This window comes from Hemitrygon akajei, chromosome 7, assembly GCF_048418815.1.
Source record: "Hemitrygon akajei chromosome 7, sHemAka1.3, whole genome shotgun sequence".
In the NCBI taxonomy this organism is placed as follows: domain Eukaryota; kingdom Metazoa; phylum Chordata; class Chondrichthyes; order Myliobatiformes; family Dasyatidae; genus Hemitrygon; species Hemitrygon akajei.
In genome coordinates, this window is record NC_133130.1 from 3,872,678 (window position 1) to 3,892,807 (window position 20,130).

The 20,130-nt window shown below is 43.5% G+C and overlaps 1 protein-coding gene across 7 annotated transcripts in view; it reads left to right on the forward strand.

Moving 5' to 3' along the window:
* LOC140730175 (protein EFR3 homolog B-like) overlaps window positions 1-20,130 on the forward strand; it is a 179,665-nt gene that overhangs the window by 71,547 nt on the left and 87,988 nt on the right. For all 7 annotated transcript variants that reach the window (XM_073050313.1, XM_073050312.1, XM_073050316.1 and 4 more), the window contains 3 exons: window positions 16,172-16,307; window positions 16,846-17,007; window positions 18,849-18,960. In XM_073050313.1, the coding sequence (XP_072906414.1) occupies window positions 16,172-16,307; window positions 16,846-17,007; window positions 18,849-18,960 (410 nt within the window). The remainder of the gene's footprint in view (window positions 1-16,171; window positions 16,308-16,845; window positions 17,008-18,848; window positions 18,961-20,130) is intronic.

Consider the following 20,130-nt stretch of genomic DNA (forward strand, 5'->3'; position numbering starts at 1 on the left):
CTTAAATTCAATTCCACAATTAGTGAAGGCCAATACACCGTATGCCTTCTTAATCACAGAGTCAACCTGCGCAGCTGCTTTGAGTGTCCTATGGACACGGACCCCAAGATCCCTCTGATCCTCCACACTGCTAAGAGGCTTATCATTAATACTATATTCTGCCATCATATTTGACCTACCAAAATGAACCACTTCACACTTATCTGGGTTGAACTCCATCTGCCACTTTTCAGCCCAGTTTTGCATCCTATCAATGTCCCGCTGTAACCTCTGACAGCCCTCCACACTATCCACAACACCTCCAGCCTCTGTGTCATCAGCAAACTTACTAACCCATCCCTCCACTTCCTCATCTAGGTCATTTATAAAAATCATAAAGAGTAAGGATCCCAGAACAGATCCCTGAGGCACACCACTGGTCACCAACCTCCATGCAGAATATGACCTGTCTAAACCACTCTATGCCTTATGTGGGCAAGCCAGTTCTGGATCCAGAAAACAATGTCCCCTTGGATCCCATGCCTCCTTACTTTCTCAATAAACCTTGCATGGGGTACCTTATCAAATGCCTTGCTGAAATCCATATACACTACATCTACTGCTCTTCCTTCATCAATGTGTTTAGTCACATCCTCAAAAAATTCAATCAGGTTCGTAAGGCACAACATGCCCTAGACAAAGCCATGCTAACTATTCCTAATCATATTATGCCTCTCCAAATGTTCAGAAATCCTGCCTCTCAGGATCTTCTCCATCAACTTACCAACCACTGAAGTAAGACTCACTGGTCTATAATTTCCTGGGCTATCTCTACTCCCTTTCTTGAATAAAGGAACAACATCCACAACCCTCCAATCCTCCGGAACATTTCCCGTCCCCATTGATGATTCAAAAGATCATCGCCAGAGGCTCAGCGATCTCCTCCCTCGCCTCCCACAGTAGTGAGGCAAGTCCCGGCGACTTACCCAATTTGATGCTTTCCAAATGCTCCAGCACATCCTCTTTCTTAATATCTACATGTTCAAGCTTTTCGGTTCGCTGCAAGTCATCACTACATTCACCAACATCCTTTTTCATAGTGAATACTGAAGTAAAGTATTCATTAAGTACCTCTGCTATTTCCTCTGGTTCCATACACACTTTCCCACTGTCACACTTGATAAGTCCTATTCTTTCACGTCTTATCCTCTTGCTCTTCACATACTTATAGAATGTCTTGGGTTTTCCTTAATCCTGTCCGCCAAGGCCTTCTCATAGTCCCTTCTGGCTCTCCTAATTTCCTTTTTAAGCTCCTTCTTGTTAGCCTTATAACCTTCTAGATCTCTAACATTACCTAGCTCTCTGAACCTTTTGTAAGCTTTTCTTTTCTTCTTGACTGGATATATTACAGCCTTTGTACACCATGGTTCCTGTACCCTAACATAACTTCCCTGTCTTATTAGAACGTACCTATGTAGAACTCCACACAAATATCCCGTGAACATTTACCCCATTTCTTCCATACTTTTCCCTGAGAACTTCTGTTTCCAATTTAATCTTCCAATTCCAATAGCCTCATAATTCCCCTTACTCCAATTAAACACTTTTCTAACTTGTCTGTTCCTATCTCTCTTCAGTGCTATTGTAAAGGAGATAGAATTATGATCACTATCTCCAAAATGCTCTGCCACTGAGAGATCTGACACCTGACCAGGTTCATTTCCCAATACCAAATCAAATACAGCCTCTCCTCTTGTAGGCTTATCTACATATTGTGTCAAGAAACCTTCTGAACACACCTAACAAACTCCACCCCATCTAAACCCCTTGCTCTAGGGAGATGCCAATCACTATTTGGGGAATAAAAATCTCCCATCACGACAGTTCTGTTATTATTACACCTTTCCAGGATCTGTTTCCCTATCTGCTGCTCGATATCCCTGTTACAATCTCCATTTAGAAAATAGACTGCACATTTATTTCTGCTACCGAAGTGAATGACCATGTATTTTCCAACATTGAATTTCATTTGCTACTCTCTTGCCCATTCTCCTAATCTGTCTGTCTTTCTGCAGCCTACCTGTTTCCTCAACACTACCTGCCCCACTACCTATCTTCATATCATCTGTAAGCTTGGAAACAAAGCCATCTATTCCATCATCTAAATCATTTATATACAGCATTAAAAAAGTGGTCCTAACACCGATCCCTGCGGAACACCTCTAGTCACTAGCAGCTAATCAGAAAAGGATCCTTTTTTTTCCCACCCACTGCCTCCTACCAATCAGCCAATGCTCTAACTATGCCAATAAGTTTCCTGTAATGCTATGGGCTCTTAACTTGGTAAGCAGCTTCACATGTGGCACCTTGTCAAAGGCCTTCTGAAAGGCCAAATATGCAACATCCACTACATCCCCTTTATCTATCCTACTTGTAATCTCCTCAAAAAATTCCAACAGGAATCATGAAAGATTTTCCCTTAAGGAAACCATGCTGACTCTGTCCTATCTTCCCCTATGTCACCAAGTACTCCATCACCTCATCCTTAACAATCGACTCCAACATCTTCCCAACCACTGAGGTCAGGCTCACTAGTCTATAATTTTCTTTCTGCACCTTCCTGCTTTCTTAGAGTGGAGTGACATTTGCAATTTTCCAGTTCTCTGGCACCATGCCAAACTCCAACAATTTTTGAAATATCATTGCTAATATCTTCAAAGTCCCTACCGCTACCTCTTTCAGAACTAGTTCAGCTGACCCAGGTGATTTATGTACCCTCAGGTCTTTCAGCTTTTTGAGCACCTTCTCCCTTGTAATAGTAACTGCACTCACTTCTCTTCCTTCACACCCTTCAACATCTGGCACACTGCTAGGGTTTTCCACAGTGAAGGCTGATGCACCTTCCTGAACCTTCCCAGAAACGCAAGCCATTGAGCTTTGCTGACATCCCTGCCAGCAGCTTCTTCCAATTTACTTTGGTCAACTCCTCTCATACCACTGTAATTTCCTTTACTCCACTGAAATACTGCTACGTCAGATTTTACTTTCTCCCTATCAAATTTCAAGTTGAACACAATCATATTCTGATCACTCCCTCCTAAGGATTCTTTAACTTAAAGCTCCCTAATCACCTCTGGTTCATTACATACACCTAAACCAGAATAACTGATCCCCTAGTAGGCTCAACAACAAACTGCTCTAAAATCCAGCTTATAGGCATTCAACAAACTCCCTTAAGATTAATTTCCAACCTAATTTTCCCAATCGACCTGCATGTTGAAATCTCCCATGACTATCATAACATTGCCCTTTTGAGAGCAGGGGTGCGATCCTGAGGCTTTATAAGGTACTGGTGAGGCCTCCTCTTGAGTATTGTGAACAGTTTTGGGCTCCTCATCTAACAAAAGATGTACTGGCATTGGAGAGGGTTCAGAAGAGGTTCACAAGGATGATTCTGAGAATGAAAGGGTTATCATATGAGGAATTTTTTGATAGCTCTGGTTCTGTACTCGTTGGAATTTAGAAGGATGGGGGGGGATCTGATTGAAACCATTCAAATGCTGAAAGGCTAAAACAGAGTAGATGTGTTTCCCACGGTGGGGGAGTCTAGGACAGGAGGACACAGCCTCAGGATAGAAGAGAATCCATTTAAAACAGAAATGTTGAGAAATTTCTTTAACCAGAGGGTGGTGAATTTGTGGAAATTATTACCACAGACAGCTATGGAGGCCAGATCATTGGGTGTTTTTAAGGCAGAGCTTGATAGGTTCTTGATTGGATACGGCATCAAAGGTTACAGGGAGAAGGTGGGGAGTGGGGCTGAGGAGGGGAAAAAGGATCAGCCATGATTGAATAGAAGAGCAGACTTAGTGGGCCAAATGGTATAATTCTGCTCCTATGTCTTATGGTCTTCTGGCCTTTTCTGTTTCCTGTTGGAAACTGTAGTTCACATCCCAGCTACTGTTGGGAGGCCTGTATATAACTGCCATCAGGGTCCTTTAACCCTTGCAATTTCTTAACTTAACCCACAGGGATTCAACATTTTCCAATCCTATATCACATCTTTCTACTGATTTGAAGCCATTCTTTACCAGCAGAGCCACACCACCCACTCTGCCTACCTTCCTATCCCTCCAATACAACATGTAACCTTGGACATTCAGCTCCTAACTACAACCTTCCATGATTCAATGATGGCCACAACATTGTACCTGACGATCTGAAATAGTGCAACAAGATCATCCATCTCATTTCTTATACTCTGTGCATTGAGATATAGCACTTTGAGTCCTGTATTTGCTACCCTTTTTGGTTCTGCATCCCTGATGCACTGATACTCACCCTGCTGGCTGCAGTTTTGTCCTATCATCTGCCTGCCCTTCCCGACAGTCTGACTGCATGCTATCTTAGTTTTTTGTCATCCATTCTATCCTGAGTCTCTTCACTTCGGTTCCCACCCCTTGCCAAATTAGCTTAAACACTCCCCAGCAGCCCTAACAAACTTGCCCACAAGAGTATTGGTCCCCCTCAGGTTCAGGTGCAACTCATCACTTTTGAACAGGTCATACCTCCCCAGAAGAGATCCCAATGATCCAAGAACCTGAAGCCCTGCCCCCTGCACCAGCTTTTCAGCCACACATTAATTTGCCAAATCACAAACAGGAGAAAATCTACAGATGCTGGAAATCAACATTTTGGACTAAGACCCTTTGACAGGAATCAGCCTGTCTCTACCCTCACTGACGCGTGGCACAGGCAGCAATCCAGAAATTACTACCTGGGTGGTCCTGCTTCTCAGCTTTCTATGTAGCTCTCTAAATTTTCTTATCAGGACCTCCTTGTTTTTTCTTCTTATGCCATCGGTATCAATATGCTGCTGCTCTCCTTCCCTCTCTAAAATGTTGTGGACGCATCCAAAACATCTCTGACACTGGCACCTAGGGGGTAACATACCATCAAGGTGTCCTGTTCACGTCCACAGAATGAACTGTCTGTTAACCTGACTGCTGAGTCCCCATCACTACCGCTCCCTTCTCTCTTTCCCTTCTGTACCACAGACCCATGCTCAGTGCCTGTAACCTGGTCTCTGTGGCATTCCCTTGGAAGGTCATTCCCCACAACAGTATTCAAAGTGAGGGGGGCGCTCTGCACTAACTACCTATTCAGATTTCTATTTCTCCTGACGGTCACCCAGCTACTCACCTCCTGTGACTTTGGAGTGACTACATCCCTGTAACTCTAATTGATTATCTACTCACTCTTCCATACAAGCCGAAAATCCCTAACCTGGTCTTCAAGGAGCTGCAGCCGGATGCACTTCAGGCAGATGTAGTTCCCTGGGAGGCTCTGGTTCTCTCAGGACTCCAACATCTGGCATGAAAAACACACAACAGCCATTTGCTATACACTTTACTAGGTACAGTAAGAGAAAACAAAAAGGGAACCTTAATAGAAGCTTCCCAAGAGCCAACGCCTCTTTCTAGTGGAAGCCTCCTTTGAGCCAAACCCTAACACTCCATCTCTCACCACTGGCCCACCCCCAACAATGGTCACCTCGCTTGACCCTTCTGTACTTTTAAACAAGTGTCACTGTCATGCGAGAAACCCCATCACTATGGCCTGCTCCTACTGTTGATTGGGCCATCGGAATATGACAGGCAAGATTTTTCCTTAAGGAAACAATGCTGACTACAGCCTATTTTATCTTGTGCCTCCAAGTACTCTGACACTTTATCCTTAATAACCAACTCTAAAATCTTCCCAACCACTGAGGTCAGACTAACTGGCCTATGGTTTCCTTTCTTCTGCCTCTCTTCCTTGTTGAAGAGTGGAGTGACATTTGCAATATTCCAGTCTTCCGGAACCATTCCAGACCTAGTGATTCTTGAAAGATCATTACTAATGCCTCCACAATCTCCTCAGCCACCTCTTTCAGAACTCTGGGGTGTACACCATCTGTTCCAGGTGACTTCAGACCTTTCAGTTTCCCAAGAACCTTCTGTCTAGTTATGGTAACTTCACACACTTCATGATTCCTGAACCATACTGCTAATGTCTAACACAGTGTAGACCGATGTAAAGTTCTTAGTCAGTTCATCTGCTATTTCGCTGACACCCATTACAACCTCCCCAGCATCATTTTCTAGGGATCCAGTATCCACACTTGCCTTTCCTTTATGTATCTGAAGTATTCTCTTTAATATTATTACCTGCTTACTTTCATATACCATCTTTACCTTCTTAATGACATCTTCAGTTGCCTTCTGTTGGTTTTTAAAAGGTTCCCATTCCTGTAACTTCCCACTAGTTTTTGCTCTATTCTATACCTTCTCTTTGGCTTTTATATTGGCTTTAACTATTCTTGTTAGCCATGGTTGTGTCAACGACCAAAGAAAAAAGAACAATACAGCACAGTACTGGCCTTCGGCCCACAAAGTTGTGCCGACCCTTAAACCCTGCCCCCCCATATAACCCTCCACTTTAAATTCTTCCATATACCTGTCTAGTAGTCTCTTAAATTTCACTAGTGTATCTGCCTCCACCACTGACTCAGGCAGTGCATTCCACGCACCAACCACTCTCAGAGTGAAAAACCTTCCTCTAATATCCCCCTTGAACTTCCCTGTCCTTACCTTAAAGCCATGTCCTCTTGTACTGAACAGTGGTGCCCTGGGGAAGAGGTGCTGGCTATCCACTCTATCTATTCCTCTTAATATCCTGTATACCTCTATCATGTCTCCTCTCATCCTCCTTCTCTCCAGAGTGTAACGCCCGAGCTCCCTTAACCTCTGATCATAATGCATACTCTCAAAACCAGGCAGCATGCTGGTAAATCTCCTCTGTACCCTTTCCAATGCTTCCACATCCTTCCTATAGTGAGGCGACCAGAACTGGACAACATACTCCAAGTGTGGCCTACCCAGAGTTTTGTAGAGCTACATCATCACATCGCGTCTCTTAAACTCTATCCCTCAACTTATGAAAGCTAACACCCCATAAGCTTTCTTAACTACCCTATCTACCTATGAGGCAACTTTCAGGGATCTGTGGACATGTACACCCAGATCCCTCTGTTCCTCCACACTACCAAGTATCCTGCCATTTACTTTGTACTCTGCCTTGGAGTTTGTCCTTCCAAAGTGTACCACCTCACACTTCTCTGGGTTGAACTCCATCTGCCACTTCTCAGCCCACTTCTGCAACCTATCAATGTCTTCCTGCAACCTTCAACAATCCTCTACACTATCCACAGCACCACCAACCTTTGTGTTGTCTGCAAACTTGCTAACCCACCCTTCTACCCCCACATCCAGGTTGTTAATAAAAATCACGAAAAGTAGAGGTCCCAGAACCGATCCTTGTGGGACACCACTAGTCACAACCCTCCAATCAGAATGTACTCCCTCCACCACGACCCTCTGCCTTCTGCAGGCAAGCCAAATCTGAATCCACCTGGCCAAACTTCCCTGGATCCCATGCCTTCTGACTTTCTGAATAAGCCTACCGTGTGAAACCTTGTCAAATGCCTTACTAAAATCCATGTAGATCACATCCACTGCACTACCCTCATCTATATGCCTGGTCACTTCCTCAAAGAACTCTATCAGGCTTGTTAGACACAATCTGCTTTTCATAATGCCATGCCGACTGACCCTGATCAGACCATGATTCTCTAAATGCCCATAGATTCTATCTCTAAGAATCTTTTCCAACAGCTTTCCCACCACAGACGTAAGGCTCACTGGTCTATAATTACCCGGACTATCCCTACTACCTTTTTTGAACAAGGGGACAACATTTGCCTCCCTCCAATCCTCCAGTACCATTCCCATAGACAACAAGGGCATAAAGATCATAGCCAGAGGCTCAGCAATCTCTTCCCTCACCTCATGGAGCAGCCTGGGGAATATTCCGTCAGGCCCTGGAGACTTATCCGTCCTAATGTATTTTAACAACTCCAACACCTCTTCTCCCTTAATATCAACGTGCTCCAGAACATCAACCTCACTCATGTTGTCCTCACCGTCATCAAGTTCTCTCTCATTGGTGAATACTGAAGAGAAGTATTCATTGAGGACCTCGCTCACTTCCATGGCCTCCAGGCACATCTTCCCACATTTATCTCTAATTGGTCCTATCTTCACTCCTGTCAACCTTTTGTTCTTCACATAATTGAAGAATGCCTTTGGGTTTTCCTTTACATTACTCACCAAGGCCTTCTCATGCCCCCTTCTTTCTCTCCTCAGCCCCTTCTTAAGCTCCTTTCTTGTTACCCTATATTCCTCAATAGACCCATCTGATCCTTGTTTCCTAAACCTTACATATGCTGCCTTCTTCCATCTGACTAGATTCTCCACCTCACTTGTCACCTTTAGAATACTTCTTCCTCTTTAAGATGTATATAACCTGTGCCTTCCATATTGCTTCCAGAAATTCCAGCCTTTGCTGCTCTGCCGTTAACCCTGCCAGTGTTCTTTTCCAATCAATCTGGCCAACTTCTCTCTCATGCCTCTGTAATTCCCTTTCCTCCAGTGTAATACTGACACATCTGACTTTAGCTTCTCCTTCTCAGATTTCAGGATGAATTCAATCATATTATGATCACTTGGCCATAACAGTTCTTTTACCTTAAGCATCTGCATCTGCCTCCACAACCTCTCCACTAACTGTTCTGGCACTCTAATTCCCATACCCCTGCAACTCTAGTTTAAACCCCACTGAGCAGCATTAACAAACCTTCCTGAAAGGATATTTGCCCTCCTCCAGTTCAGATGCAAACTGTCCCTTCTGTACAGTTCCCACCTTGACAAGAGCCCCATGATCCAAAAATCTTATGCCCTCCCTCCTACAGCAACTCCTTAGCCATGTATTAAACTGTATACAGTAATCTTTTTAGTTCGAGTCTCACTAGCATGTGGCATGGGGAGCAATCCAGAGATCATAACCCTGGAGGTCCTGCCCTTTAACATAGCACCTGGCTGGTGATGCAATGGGATCAGTGCCGGATGCCGGAGCGAAGGCTCCTGAGTTCGAATCTAAGTCGGGACACCCCTGAGCACGCTTTCCATCTGTTCCGGGTTGAGAGTCGAGCTAGACACTCGGACTCATAAAAAGAAAACAAGGGTCAAGTCAGGAACGTTCATACCGTGACCTGGTTAATCCGAAAGGAGACCAATCCTGACGCCACGTGCCAGACAAGAATGGCTGACTGTCTGGTGTGGCTTGCTAAAAAATCTTAGCACCTAACTCCCTGAACGTCCTCTGCAAAGGCTCATCACTCATCTGATCCATGTCATTGGTTCCACTGCTATACCTAAAAAAGTGTCCACTAAGTGTGTATGGCTGGTTATCTTCACCCTTTTTAAGAACAGTATTTAAATTAATCATTCTGATGTACAATCATGGGTAATCTTTAATCCATATTGGGCACACCATGCAAATTGACTAAGCATTATAAATCTGATTAAACAATTTAGCTGTTAAGATCAAGGTCACCAGAAATCCATCTTGAACAGCAGCGACAGGGGACAGGTTAGGTGGACAGACTGGTGTTTCCCCGGTTATAGACATACACCAGTGTGGGATTATTGCTTCCCTGGTCCCAGGGTGAAGGGAATCACTGAACAACAGCACCACATCTTAAATGCTGGAACAATTCAGTAGGTTAGGCAGTATCTACAGAAATGAATCATTAATCTGTGTTCTGGGCCGAGACTCTTCATCAGCACTGAAAAGCAAGGGGAAAGATGCCAGAATAGGAAGGTGAGCTCACCTGCACATCACCAACCCCTGCTGCCCTCCTCCTTCCCTTTCTCCCATCGTCCACTCTCCTCTCCTGTTATGTTACTTCTTCTATGGCCCTTTGCCTTTTCCACCTATTATCTCCAAACAGCTGCAGTGATGTGAACTACAAATTACAGCAGGAAATAGAAAAGACTTGTCATAAGGGAAGTGTTATGATAATTGTGGGGGATTTAACATGCAAGTGGATTGGGTCGGCACTGAATATCAAGAGAGAATTTGTAGAATGTTTATGGGATGGCTTTTTAGAACAGCTTATTGTTGAGCCCACTAGGGGATTGGCTGTACTGGATTAGGTATTGTGTAATGAACCAGAGGTGATTAGAGCGATTGAGGTGAAGGAACCCTTAGGAGGCAGTGATCATAACACGATTGAGTTCACTGTGAAATTTGAGAAAGAGAAGTCGAAATCCGATGTGTCAGTATTTCAGTGGAGTAAAGGAAATTACAGTGGCATGAGAGAGGAACTGGCCAAGGTTGACTGGAAAGGGACACTAGCAGGAAGGACGGCAGAGCAGCAGTGGCTGGAGTTTATGCGAGAAGTGAGGAAGATGCAAGACAGATACATTCCAAAAAAGAAGAAATTTTCGAATGGAAAAGGATGCAACCGTGGCTGACAAGAGAAGTCAAAGCGAAAGTAAAAGCAACGGAGAGGGCATACAAGGAAGCAAAAATTAGTGGGAAGACAGAGTATTGGGAAGTTTTTAAAAACTTACAAAAGGAAGCTAAGAAGGTCATTAAGAGGGAAAAGATGAACTATGAAAGGAAGCTAGCAAATAATATCAAAGAGGATACTAAAAGCTTTTTCAAGTATATAAAGAGTAAAAGACAGGTGAGAGTAGATGTAGGACCAATAGAAAATGATGCTGGAGAAATTGTAATGGGAGATAAGGAGATGGCAGAGGAACTGAACGAGTATTTTGCATCAGTCTTCACTGAGGAAGACATCAGCAATATACAGACATTCAAGGGTGTCAGGGAAGAGAAATATGCGCAGTCACAACTACGACAGAGAAAGTACTCAGGAAGCTGAATAGTCTAAGGGTGGATAAATCTCCTGGACCAGATGGAATGCACCCTCGTGTTCTGAAGGAATTAGCTGTAGAGATTGCGGAGGCATTAGCAATGATCTTTCAAAAGTTCAATAGATTTTGGCATGGTTTTGGAGGACTGGAAGATTGCAAATGTCACTCGGCTATTTAAGAATGGGGCAAGGAAACAAAAAGGAAATTATAGACCTGTTAGCTTGACATCGGTGGTTGGGAAGTTGTTGGAGTTGATTGTCAAGGATGAGGTTACGGAGTACCTGGAGGTGTATGACAAGATAAGCAGAACTCAGCATGGTTTCCTTAAAGGAAAATCCTGCCTGACAAACCTAGTGCAATTTTTTGAGGAAATTACAAGGAGGCTAGACAAGGGAGATGCAGTGGATGTTGTGTATTTGGATTTTCAGAAGGCCTTTGACAAGGTGCTGCACATGAGGCTGTTAAACAAGATAAGAGCCCATGGAATTATGGGAAGGTTACATACATGGATAGAGCTTTGGCTGATTGGCAGGAAACAGAGAGTGAGAATAAAGGGATCCCATTGTGGTTGGCTGCCGGTTACCATTGGTATTCCACAGGGGTCCGTGTTGGTGCTGCTTCTTTTTATGTTGTATATCAACGATTTGGATTATGGAATAGATGGCTTTGTGGCTAAGTTTGCTGATGATACAAAGATAGGTGGAGGGGCCAGTAGTGCTGAGGAAACAGAGAGTCTGCAGAGAGACTTGGATTGATTGGGAGAATGGGCAAGGAAGTGGCAAATGAAATACAATGTTGGAAAGTGTATGGTCATGCACTTTGGTAGAAGAAATAAACAGGCAGACTATTATTTAAATGGGGAGAGAATTCGAAGTTCTGAGATGCAACGGGACTTGGGAGTCCTCGTGCAGGACAGGTTCTGTCGGTGGTGAAGAAGGCAAATGCAATGTTGGCATTCATTTCTAGAGGAAGTGAATGAGATATGGGGCCCAAAACTGTTAATACTACTCCAACTGCGACCTTAGTGTCTTACAAAGCCTGAGCAGTAACACCTTGCTTTTATATTCTATTCCCTTGAAATAACTGTCAACATTGCATTTGCCTTCTTTACCACAGACTTTCCCTGTAAATTAACCTTCTGGGAGTCTTGCACATGAATTCCTAAATCCCTCTGCACCTCTACTGTTTGAATGTTCTCCTGATTTTGATAATAGTCTGCACTATTGTTCCTTTTACCAAAGTGCATTGTCATTCATTTCCCAACATTGGGGACATGATGACGTAATTACGTGATTTTTTTTTTTGCCTTGCTTTATGTTCAGTGTTTGGAGGACAATCAGGAGTTTGTTATGGTTTCCCTTCAACTTGAAACACCTCATGATATTTTACTTGCAAAAGCCTACATTGTTGACTCCAATGCTCTGGGATAATTCTAGAGTTTTTGAACATGTCAGCTAAGGTAGTTGCTTTGAAACTGCCAGACTTTCGGCAGCGAAATGCCCTTGCCTGGTTTGTACAAGCCAATCACTGTGAGAAATAACTGCAGACCATACCAGATGTTACCCTGTAATAGTGTCGCTAAATAGTTCCATGACTGCGAGTGTTGTGAGTCTGCTTGAACACTCACTGAAGGCGATAAATACTGATTGCTGAAAACTCACCTTTGACATTCATTTGGACAATCCGAGTCTGAGCAAGCCAAACAGTTGCTGTCCTTGCCCAGTTTGGGTGATGCTTGGCCTTCGAAACAAATGGACCACCTGCCGTCTCTACTGGGAAAAAAATAATTTTTATATAATTCTTTATGTGGCATTGATCATGTGGATAGTCAGGGGCTTTTTCCCAGGGCTGAACTGGCTAACGTGAGAGGGCACAGTTTTAAGGTGCTTGGAAGTAGGTATAGAGGAGATGTCGGGGTAAGTTTTTTACGCAGAGAGTGGTGAGTGCATGGAATGGGCTGCCGGCAGCATTGGTTTTCGCGGATACCATAGGGTCTTTCAAGAGACTCCTGGATAGATACATGGAGCTTAGAAAAATAGAGGGCTATTGGTAACCCTAGGTAATTTCTAAAGTAATTTCTAAAGGCCCCCTTTATTACAACTCTTTGCCTCTGCTTTATCCTTGCTAGAATGTTTCCTGTAATACCATGAGCTCGTAGCTTGTTAAGCAGCCTCATGTGTGGCACCTTGTCAAAGGCCTTCTGAAGTGAAGGAGGGAGATTGAAAATCTGGACCTGTTGGTCTGCTTTGTCGGATGTGTTCTTTCATTCTATTTTGTTTCTTGTATTTCTTGTGATTTACTGCAAGAAAAGGAACCTAAGGGTTGTGCATACTGACTTATACGTACTTTGATAATACATTTGCTTTGATCTTTATAGTTTGTTTAATTAATTAAAAACAGAAGGAATAAAATGCTCGGCATCAGGTTGGCGGGCTGTGGTTAGTGGGGACTTCACAGATCAGATCTCTGCACCAAGCTCTTCAGTGAACCAAATAAAAAGTTCCCATGTTTGTGGATGAGACAAAAAGTACTAGACTATTTTCATCCTGGACGATTGTGTCCTGGTCATTAGCGTCCCTGGACTTTTGCATTCTTTTTTTTTCGTTCCGGTCATTTGCATCCCACCATACATCTAATCAATTAGGGTAATTGTAGGCAAATGAGGGGGGCCTCATTTGTGACTGAGCTACTTATAAACAACTCCCCACATTTCCTGTTACAATTTGGCTTTAAATTTACATTTTTTTCAGAAACTAAGCTATGTCACAGTTCTTGAAATCAAGCAAAACTGGAAACATACTTAGTGATGACGGAAATTATATCTATCACTATCATAAGAAAAATGCTGTAGACACGAAAACTTACTGGGGATGTGTGGTACAATCCTGCAAAACAAGAGTTCATACCAAGAGGACATAATAACAAAACGATTAATGGCCACGGTTCTTCTGCTGCTGCAACTGAAGCAAAAGAATCGATTTTAGAGTTGAAAGAAACTGCGATATCCTCACAAAAACTAACAAGACATCTCATTGGAACAGCTTTGTCAAAACTTGGTCACCGAATTACAGGAAGGATATTAATAAGGTTGAACGAGTGCAGAGAAGGTTTACAAGGATGTTGCCGGGACTTGAGAAACTGAGTTACAGAGAAAGGTTGAATAGGTTAGGACTTTATTCCCTGGAGCTTAGGAGAATGAGGGGAGATTTGATAGAGGTATATAAAATTATGATGGGTATAGATAGAGTGAATGCAAGCAGGCTTTTTCCACTGAGGCGTGGGGAGAAAAAAACCAGAGGACATGGGTTAAGGGTGAAGGGGGAAAAGTTTAAAGGGAACATTGGGGGTATTTCTTCACACAGAGAGTGGTGGGAGTGTGGAATGAGCTGCCAGATGAAGTGGTAAATGTGGGCTCACTTTTAACATTTAAGAAAAACTTGGATGAGAGGTGTATGGAGGGATATGGTCCAGGTGCAGGTCAGTGGGACTAGGCAGAAAAATTGTTCGGCACAGCCATGAAGGGCCAAAAGGCCTGTTTCTGCACTGTAATATTCTATGGTTCTTTGATGAAATCATTTCATTTTCACTCCTGGCTGTTTCTGGCATGTGGCTTGAATGCTTGAAACTGCAGTGAGCAAAACAGTTCTGAGGCAACACAAACACACACAAAATTCTGAAGGAACTCAGCAGACAAGGCATCATCTATGGAAAAGAGTTTTGGACCAAGACCCTTCATCATGATGAAAGATCTTGGCCTGAAACGTTAACTGTTTACTTGTTTCCATGAGGGTATTGGCTGAAATATTGACTGTTTACTTTTTTCCATAGATGCTGCCTGGCCTGCTGAGTTCCTCCAACATTCTGTGTATGTTGCTTGGGATTTTCAGCATCTGCAGATTTTCTTATAACCATATAACAATTACAGCACGGAAACAGGCCATCTTGGCCCTTCTAGTCCGTGTCAAATGCTTACTCTCACCTAGTCCCACTGACCCGCACTCAGCCCATAATCCTCCATTCCTTTCCTGTCCATATACCTATCCAATTTTACTTTAAATGACAATACCGAACCTGCCTCTGCCACTTCTACTGGAAGCTCATTCCACACAGCTACCACTCTCTGAGTAAAGAAATTCCCCCTCGTGTTACACCTAAACTTTTGCCCCTTAACTCTCAACTCATGTCCTCTAGTTTGAATCTCCCCTACTCTCAATGGGAAAAAGCCTATCCACGTCAACTCTATCTATAACCCTCATAATTTTAAATACCTCTATCAAGTCCCCCCTCAACCTTCTATGCTCCAAAGAATAAAGACCCAACTTGTTCAACCTTTCCCTGTAACTTAGGTGCTGAAACCCAGGTAACATTCTAGTAAATCTTCTCTGTACTCTCTCTATTTTGTTGACATTTTTCCTATAATTCGGTGTTTTATAATTCTTATGTTTGTAAAACAGTTCTGAATTGTCTTATTGTTTATTTCTTGCCACTATCAATGACAAAAATCACATCTTTTTGAACACAAACATATAGAACTGACACTTTTTAAAAACTGTTCACTCTAAGTGCTCTGTAGCATCTGACGGCCACATAAGTGCACTGAAGTTAGTTAGAACCTGTTCGGCAACAATCTCCTGCCCCATTTAAGTGGCATAGTGTACTGAATAAACAAAGGGAATCCTGGCAACTTTCTTGATTAGCTTTTGTTCTTTAAAAGTTGTCCCAAATAAGCAGCTGCCATGATTATTGACGACCCAGTTAACTGGAATCCACTGTAAATGGAGAAGCTCCATATTGCTCAATAGCCTCTATCTAACCCGTACTCTGAGGGTATTTTATCTCAATAGCCCCTATCTAACCAGTACTCTGAGGGTATTTTATCTCAATAGCCTCTATCTAACCCGTACTCTGAGGGCATTTTATCTCAATAGCCCCTATCTAACCCGTACCCTGAGGGTATTTTATCTCAATAGCCTCTATCTAACCCGTACTCTGAGGGCATTTTATCTCAATAGCCCCTATCTAACCCGTACTCTGAGGGTATTTTATCTCAATAGCCTCTATCTAACCTGTACTCTGAGGGTATTTTATCTCAATAGCCCCTATCTAACCTGTACTCTGAGGGTATTTTATCTCAATAGCCCCTATCTAACCTGTACTCTGAGGGTATTTTATCTCAGTAGCCCCTATCTAACCTGTACTCTGAGGGTATTTTATCTCCATGTCACCCTAGTCTCACATGCTGAATATCTCAGTATCTCACGTGAACTAGATGCACCCTCCACCTGCAGTTAGGGTGAGAGTCAGGGAGGAAAAGAGTAAGGTTGCTATTAATCCTCTTCAACCATCCACTCTCCTGTCTCCTGCAGTCACAGCATTCCCATCTGGTCATACAGCAGCTGGTAGGACATCTGGATGCCAACAGTAAGAGTGCTGCTAAAGTGCGCACTGGCATTGTGGAGGTACTGTCCGAGTCAGCAGTGATTGCAGCAGGAGGCTCTGTAGGTGGGTATGAAGCTTCTCTCCTTCCTCATTCCACTTCTATGCACCATTTTTGTTTATATGTTGATGGCCAGTGGTGGATTATTCCTCCCAGGTCAGAAACTCATAATAGAGGTCACTCAAGCAATCTGAAAATTATGTGATTAACCCCGTCTTTCTGCTCCTGATCGCTAAATACACCTACACCTGCTCTCTAATCTAATTGCCGTCTAAGGCAATGAATTCCACAGATTCACCACCCTCTGGCTAAAGAAATCCCTCCTCATCTCTGTTCTACATGCATATCCCTCTGTTCTGAGGCTGTGCCTTCTGGTCCTAGACTCACCCACTATAGGAAACAACCTCTCCACATCCACTCTATTGAGGCCTTTCAATACTTAAGAGGTTTCAACGAGATCCCTACGTCATTCTCCTAAACTCCAGTGAGTACAGGCCCAGAGCCATCAAAGCTTTTCATTTCTATGGTCATTCTCGCGAGCCTCCTTTGGACCTTCTCCAGTGCCAGCATATCCTTTCTGGTTCTGCTTGATTCCCTCCTTAGGACCCACAGTGCTGGAGGTGTTCAACACACTTCTCCGACACCTGCGCCTCAGCATTGACTATGAAGTGACAGGCAAGTGTGGTTCCATCACTAACGTCAGCAACCAGATCATCAAGGAGCATGAAGAGCGGCTGTTTCAGGAGGCTGTCATCAAGACCATCGGTGAGTGAGGTGCCAGGATGTGTGGCGTGCCTGACCAGGTCGTTCCCGATCTCCAGCTTGAGCTGTTGCTTTGGAATGAACTTTGGTTCTGAATATTGACCCCCCCCCCCCCCCCCGGGGAATGCAGCCAACACCTAGAGGATAGACGGGGAAGGAGAGCAAAGATAGAGCAGTCCAAAGGCAAAATAAATCAGATGCTGTAAATCTGAAATAACATCAGAAAATTATGTACACCACATACTCTTCAGGCAGGATTATGCCAAACTAATTCAACCAATTCTTCTTCTTCTTAAGCCTGTCACTCTCACTGGGGTAGAGGCTGCTCACTAGAGTCCTCTGTCCCAGGCCAGTCTTTCAAGTTATTCCCCAGTGTAGAACATCTTCGAAAGTCTTAATTCATCTAATCAAGGGTTTCCCAATCTGGGGTCTGCTGAGCCTTTGGTTAACGGTAAAGCTTCATGGTGTAAAGAAGGTTTCCCTACATGATGACCACATCATTCCCTTCTCTGAATATTCATGTACCTATCATGAGTCTTTGAAACAGTCCTACATTATCTACCTCTGCCATCACCCCTGGCAGTGCATACCATCACTCTGAACAAAAAAATAACTTGCCTCACACATCTCCTTTATACTTTCCCCTTATTGCCTTAAATACATGCCTGCTAGTACTAGGCATTTCAATCCTGGAAAAAAGGATACTGGCTGCTTATCTATGCCTCGTATAATTTTGTAAACTTCTAACCTATATGCTAACCTATAACCCTAATGTCCTCTGTTCTCAAAGAAAACACCCCAGTTTAACTGGCCTCTCTTCAGTGCATGTCCTCCAATCTTGCCTCGATCATAATCAATCTGCCACTTCTCTGCCTGTATCTGTATCTATATCTCGCTTCATCCTTTGACAACCTTCCTTATGATCCACAAAGTCATCAATTCCTGCTGTCATCCACAAACTTAATAATTCGCCAGCCTATGTTTTCATGCACACGGTTGCTGTATTTTACCAGATACAGACTTGCATTTTTCTTTGTGCCACCAGCTGTGGTACAAAAACACGGGGCCAGTACTGATTGGTTAATACAGGAGGCAGTTTCAGGTTTCTGATTCTGGGGGAAGGCTGGGTGTCTTGATCTCTGTGTCCATTCTGTGCACTGGTTTGTTTACTGACCAAGACTACGAGGCTCACCAATTACTTCAATGCCACTATTTAGTGGCGAGGCTAAAGAGAGCTGGACTATGCAGATCTATAGTCGCATCATTCTATAAATGCGCAGTAGAGAACATACTGACTTGCTGTATCCCTGCATGGTACGGAAACTGCACTGGGGTGGAAAGAAGGTTCTACAACAGATACTCAGAACTGCCCAACACATCACTGGCAACTGCCTGTATCAAGGATGTGTATACTGAAAGATGCTGGAACAGGCCAGTAACATCATGAAGGATCCCTCCCATCCCTGCTCATGGACTGTTAGTCCCCCACCCATCAAGGAGGAGCATCCACACCAGGACCACCAGCAAAAACTGCTACTTGCCCCAAGTAATAAGACTAATCAACACTTACACCCACTAACCCAGCCTCCACATCCCAGTCATCACTACTTTCTCATTTCCTGTTAGTCACCTTAACGACAGACAGTCAATCTTTATGAACATACGATCGATCTAATAAGCTATCATATATATTTAATTATTGTGTTCTTTATCATATTGTTAATTTTTGTGCTGCATTGGATCCAGTGTAACAATTATTTTGAAGTCCTTTACACTTGTGTATGGAAATTACATTAAACAATCTTGAATCTTGTCTCTGCTTGTGAATTCCCATTTCTCTCTAGGTGCTTTTGCCAACACTTTGCCTGCTTATCAAAGGTCAGAAGTCATGCTGTTCATCATGGGGAAGGTCCCACTACCTGTGGTTCACCAGGCCTTGGGCCTGCAAACACTAAGGTGAGCAATTTAACTGCCAAACTTATTCTAATCTGTGCCCCTCCACTGCGCTCTACTTTGGAGCATTGTCTGCAGTTCTGGTCACCTAACTACGGGAAAGATATCAATAATATCAACTTCTGACCAACGGTCTATCAGAGATTTGAAGCTTGAGAAGCTGGAGCTCACTCAGGTTCACTGATTTAGATAAGGCAGCGACTTGTGGCAATTCAGAGTTTTGAGCAGCGGCCAATCGGCAATCGGAATTGATTGGCAAGAATAAGGCAAGAGCCAACGGAGTAGCCATTGTTGGGTGGACATTTAGAGTGGGACTTTAGATCTTCGAGGCTTCAGTGAGGTGAGACCAGTGAGAGGAGGCAAAAAAGCTGTAGGTACTTTTTTCACCACAATTTATTCATTGTTTTTCCTTCTTTACATCAACAGGTACATTTAATGTCAGAGAAATGTATACAATATACATCCTGAAATTCTTTTTCTTTGCAAACATCCACGAAAACAGAGGAGTGGCCCAAAGAATGAATGACAGTTAAATGTTAGAAACCCAAATCCCCCCCAACTCCCCCCTCCCACACACAACACACAGACAGACATACTTTATTGATCCCGAGGGAAATTGGGTTTCGTTACAGCCGCACCAACCAAGAATAGTGAAGAAATATAACAATGTAAAACCATAAATAATTAAATAATAAGTTAATCATGCCAAGCAGAAATAAGTCCAGGACCAGCCTATTGGCTCAGGGTGTCTGACACTCCGAGGGAGGAGTTGTAAAGTTTGATGGCCACAGGTAGGAAGGACTTCCTATGATGCTCAGTGTTACATCTCGGTGGAATGAGTCTCTGGCTGAATGTACTCCTGTGCCTAACCAGTACATTATGGAGTGGATGGGAGTCATTGTCCAAGATGGCATGCAACTTGGACAGCATCCTCTTTACAGACTCCACCATCAGAGAGTCCAGTTCCACCCCCACAACATCACTGGCCTTACGAAAGAGTTTGTTGATTCTGTTGGTGTCTGCTACCCTCAGCCTGCTGCCCCAGCACACAACAGCAAACATGATAGCACTGGCCACCACAGCCTCGTAGAACATCCTCAGCATCATCCGGCAGATGTTAAAGGACCTCAGTCTCCTCAGGAAATAGAGACGGCTCTGACTCTTCTTGTAGAC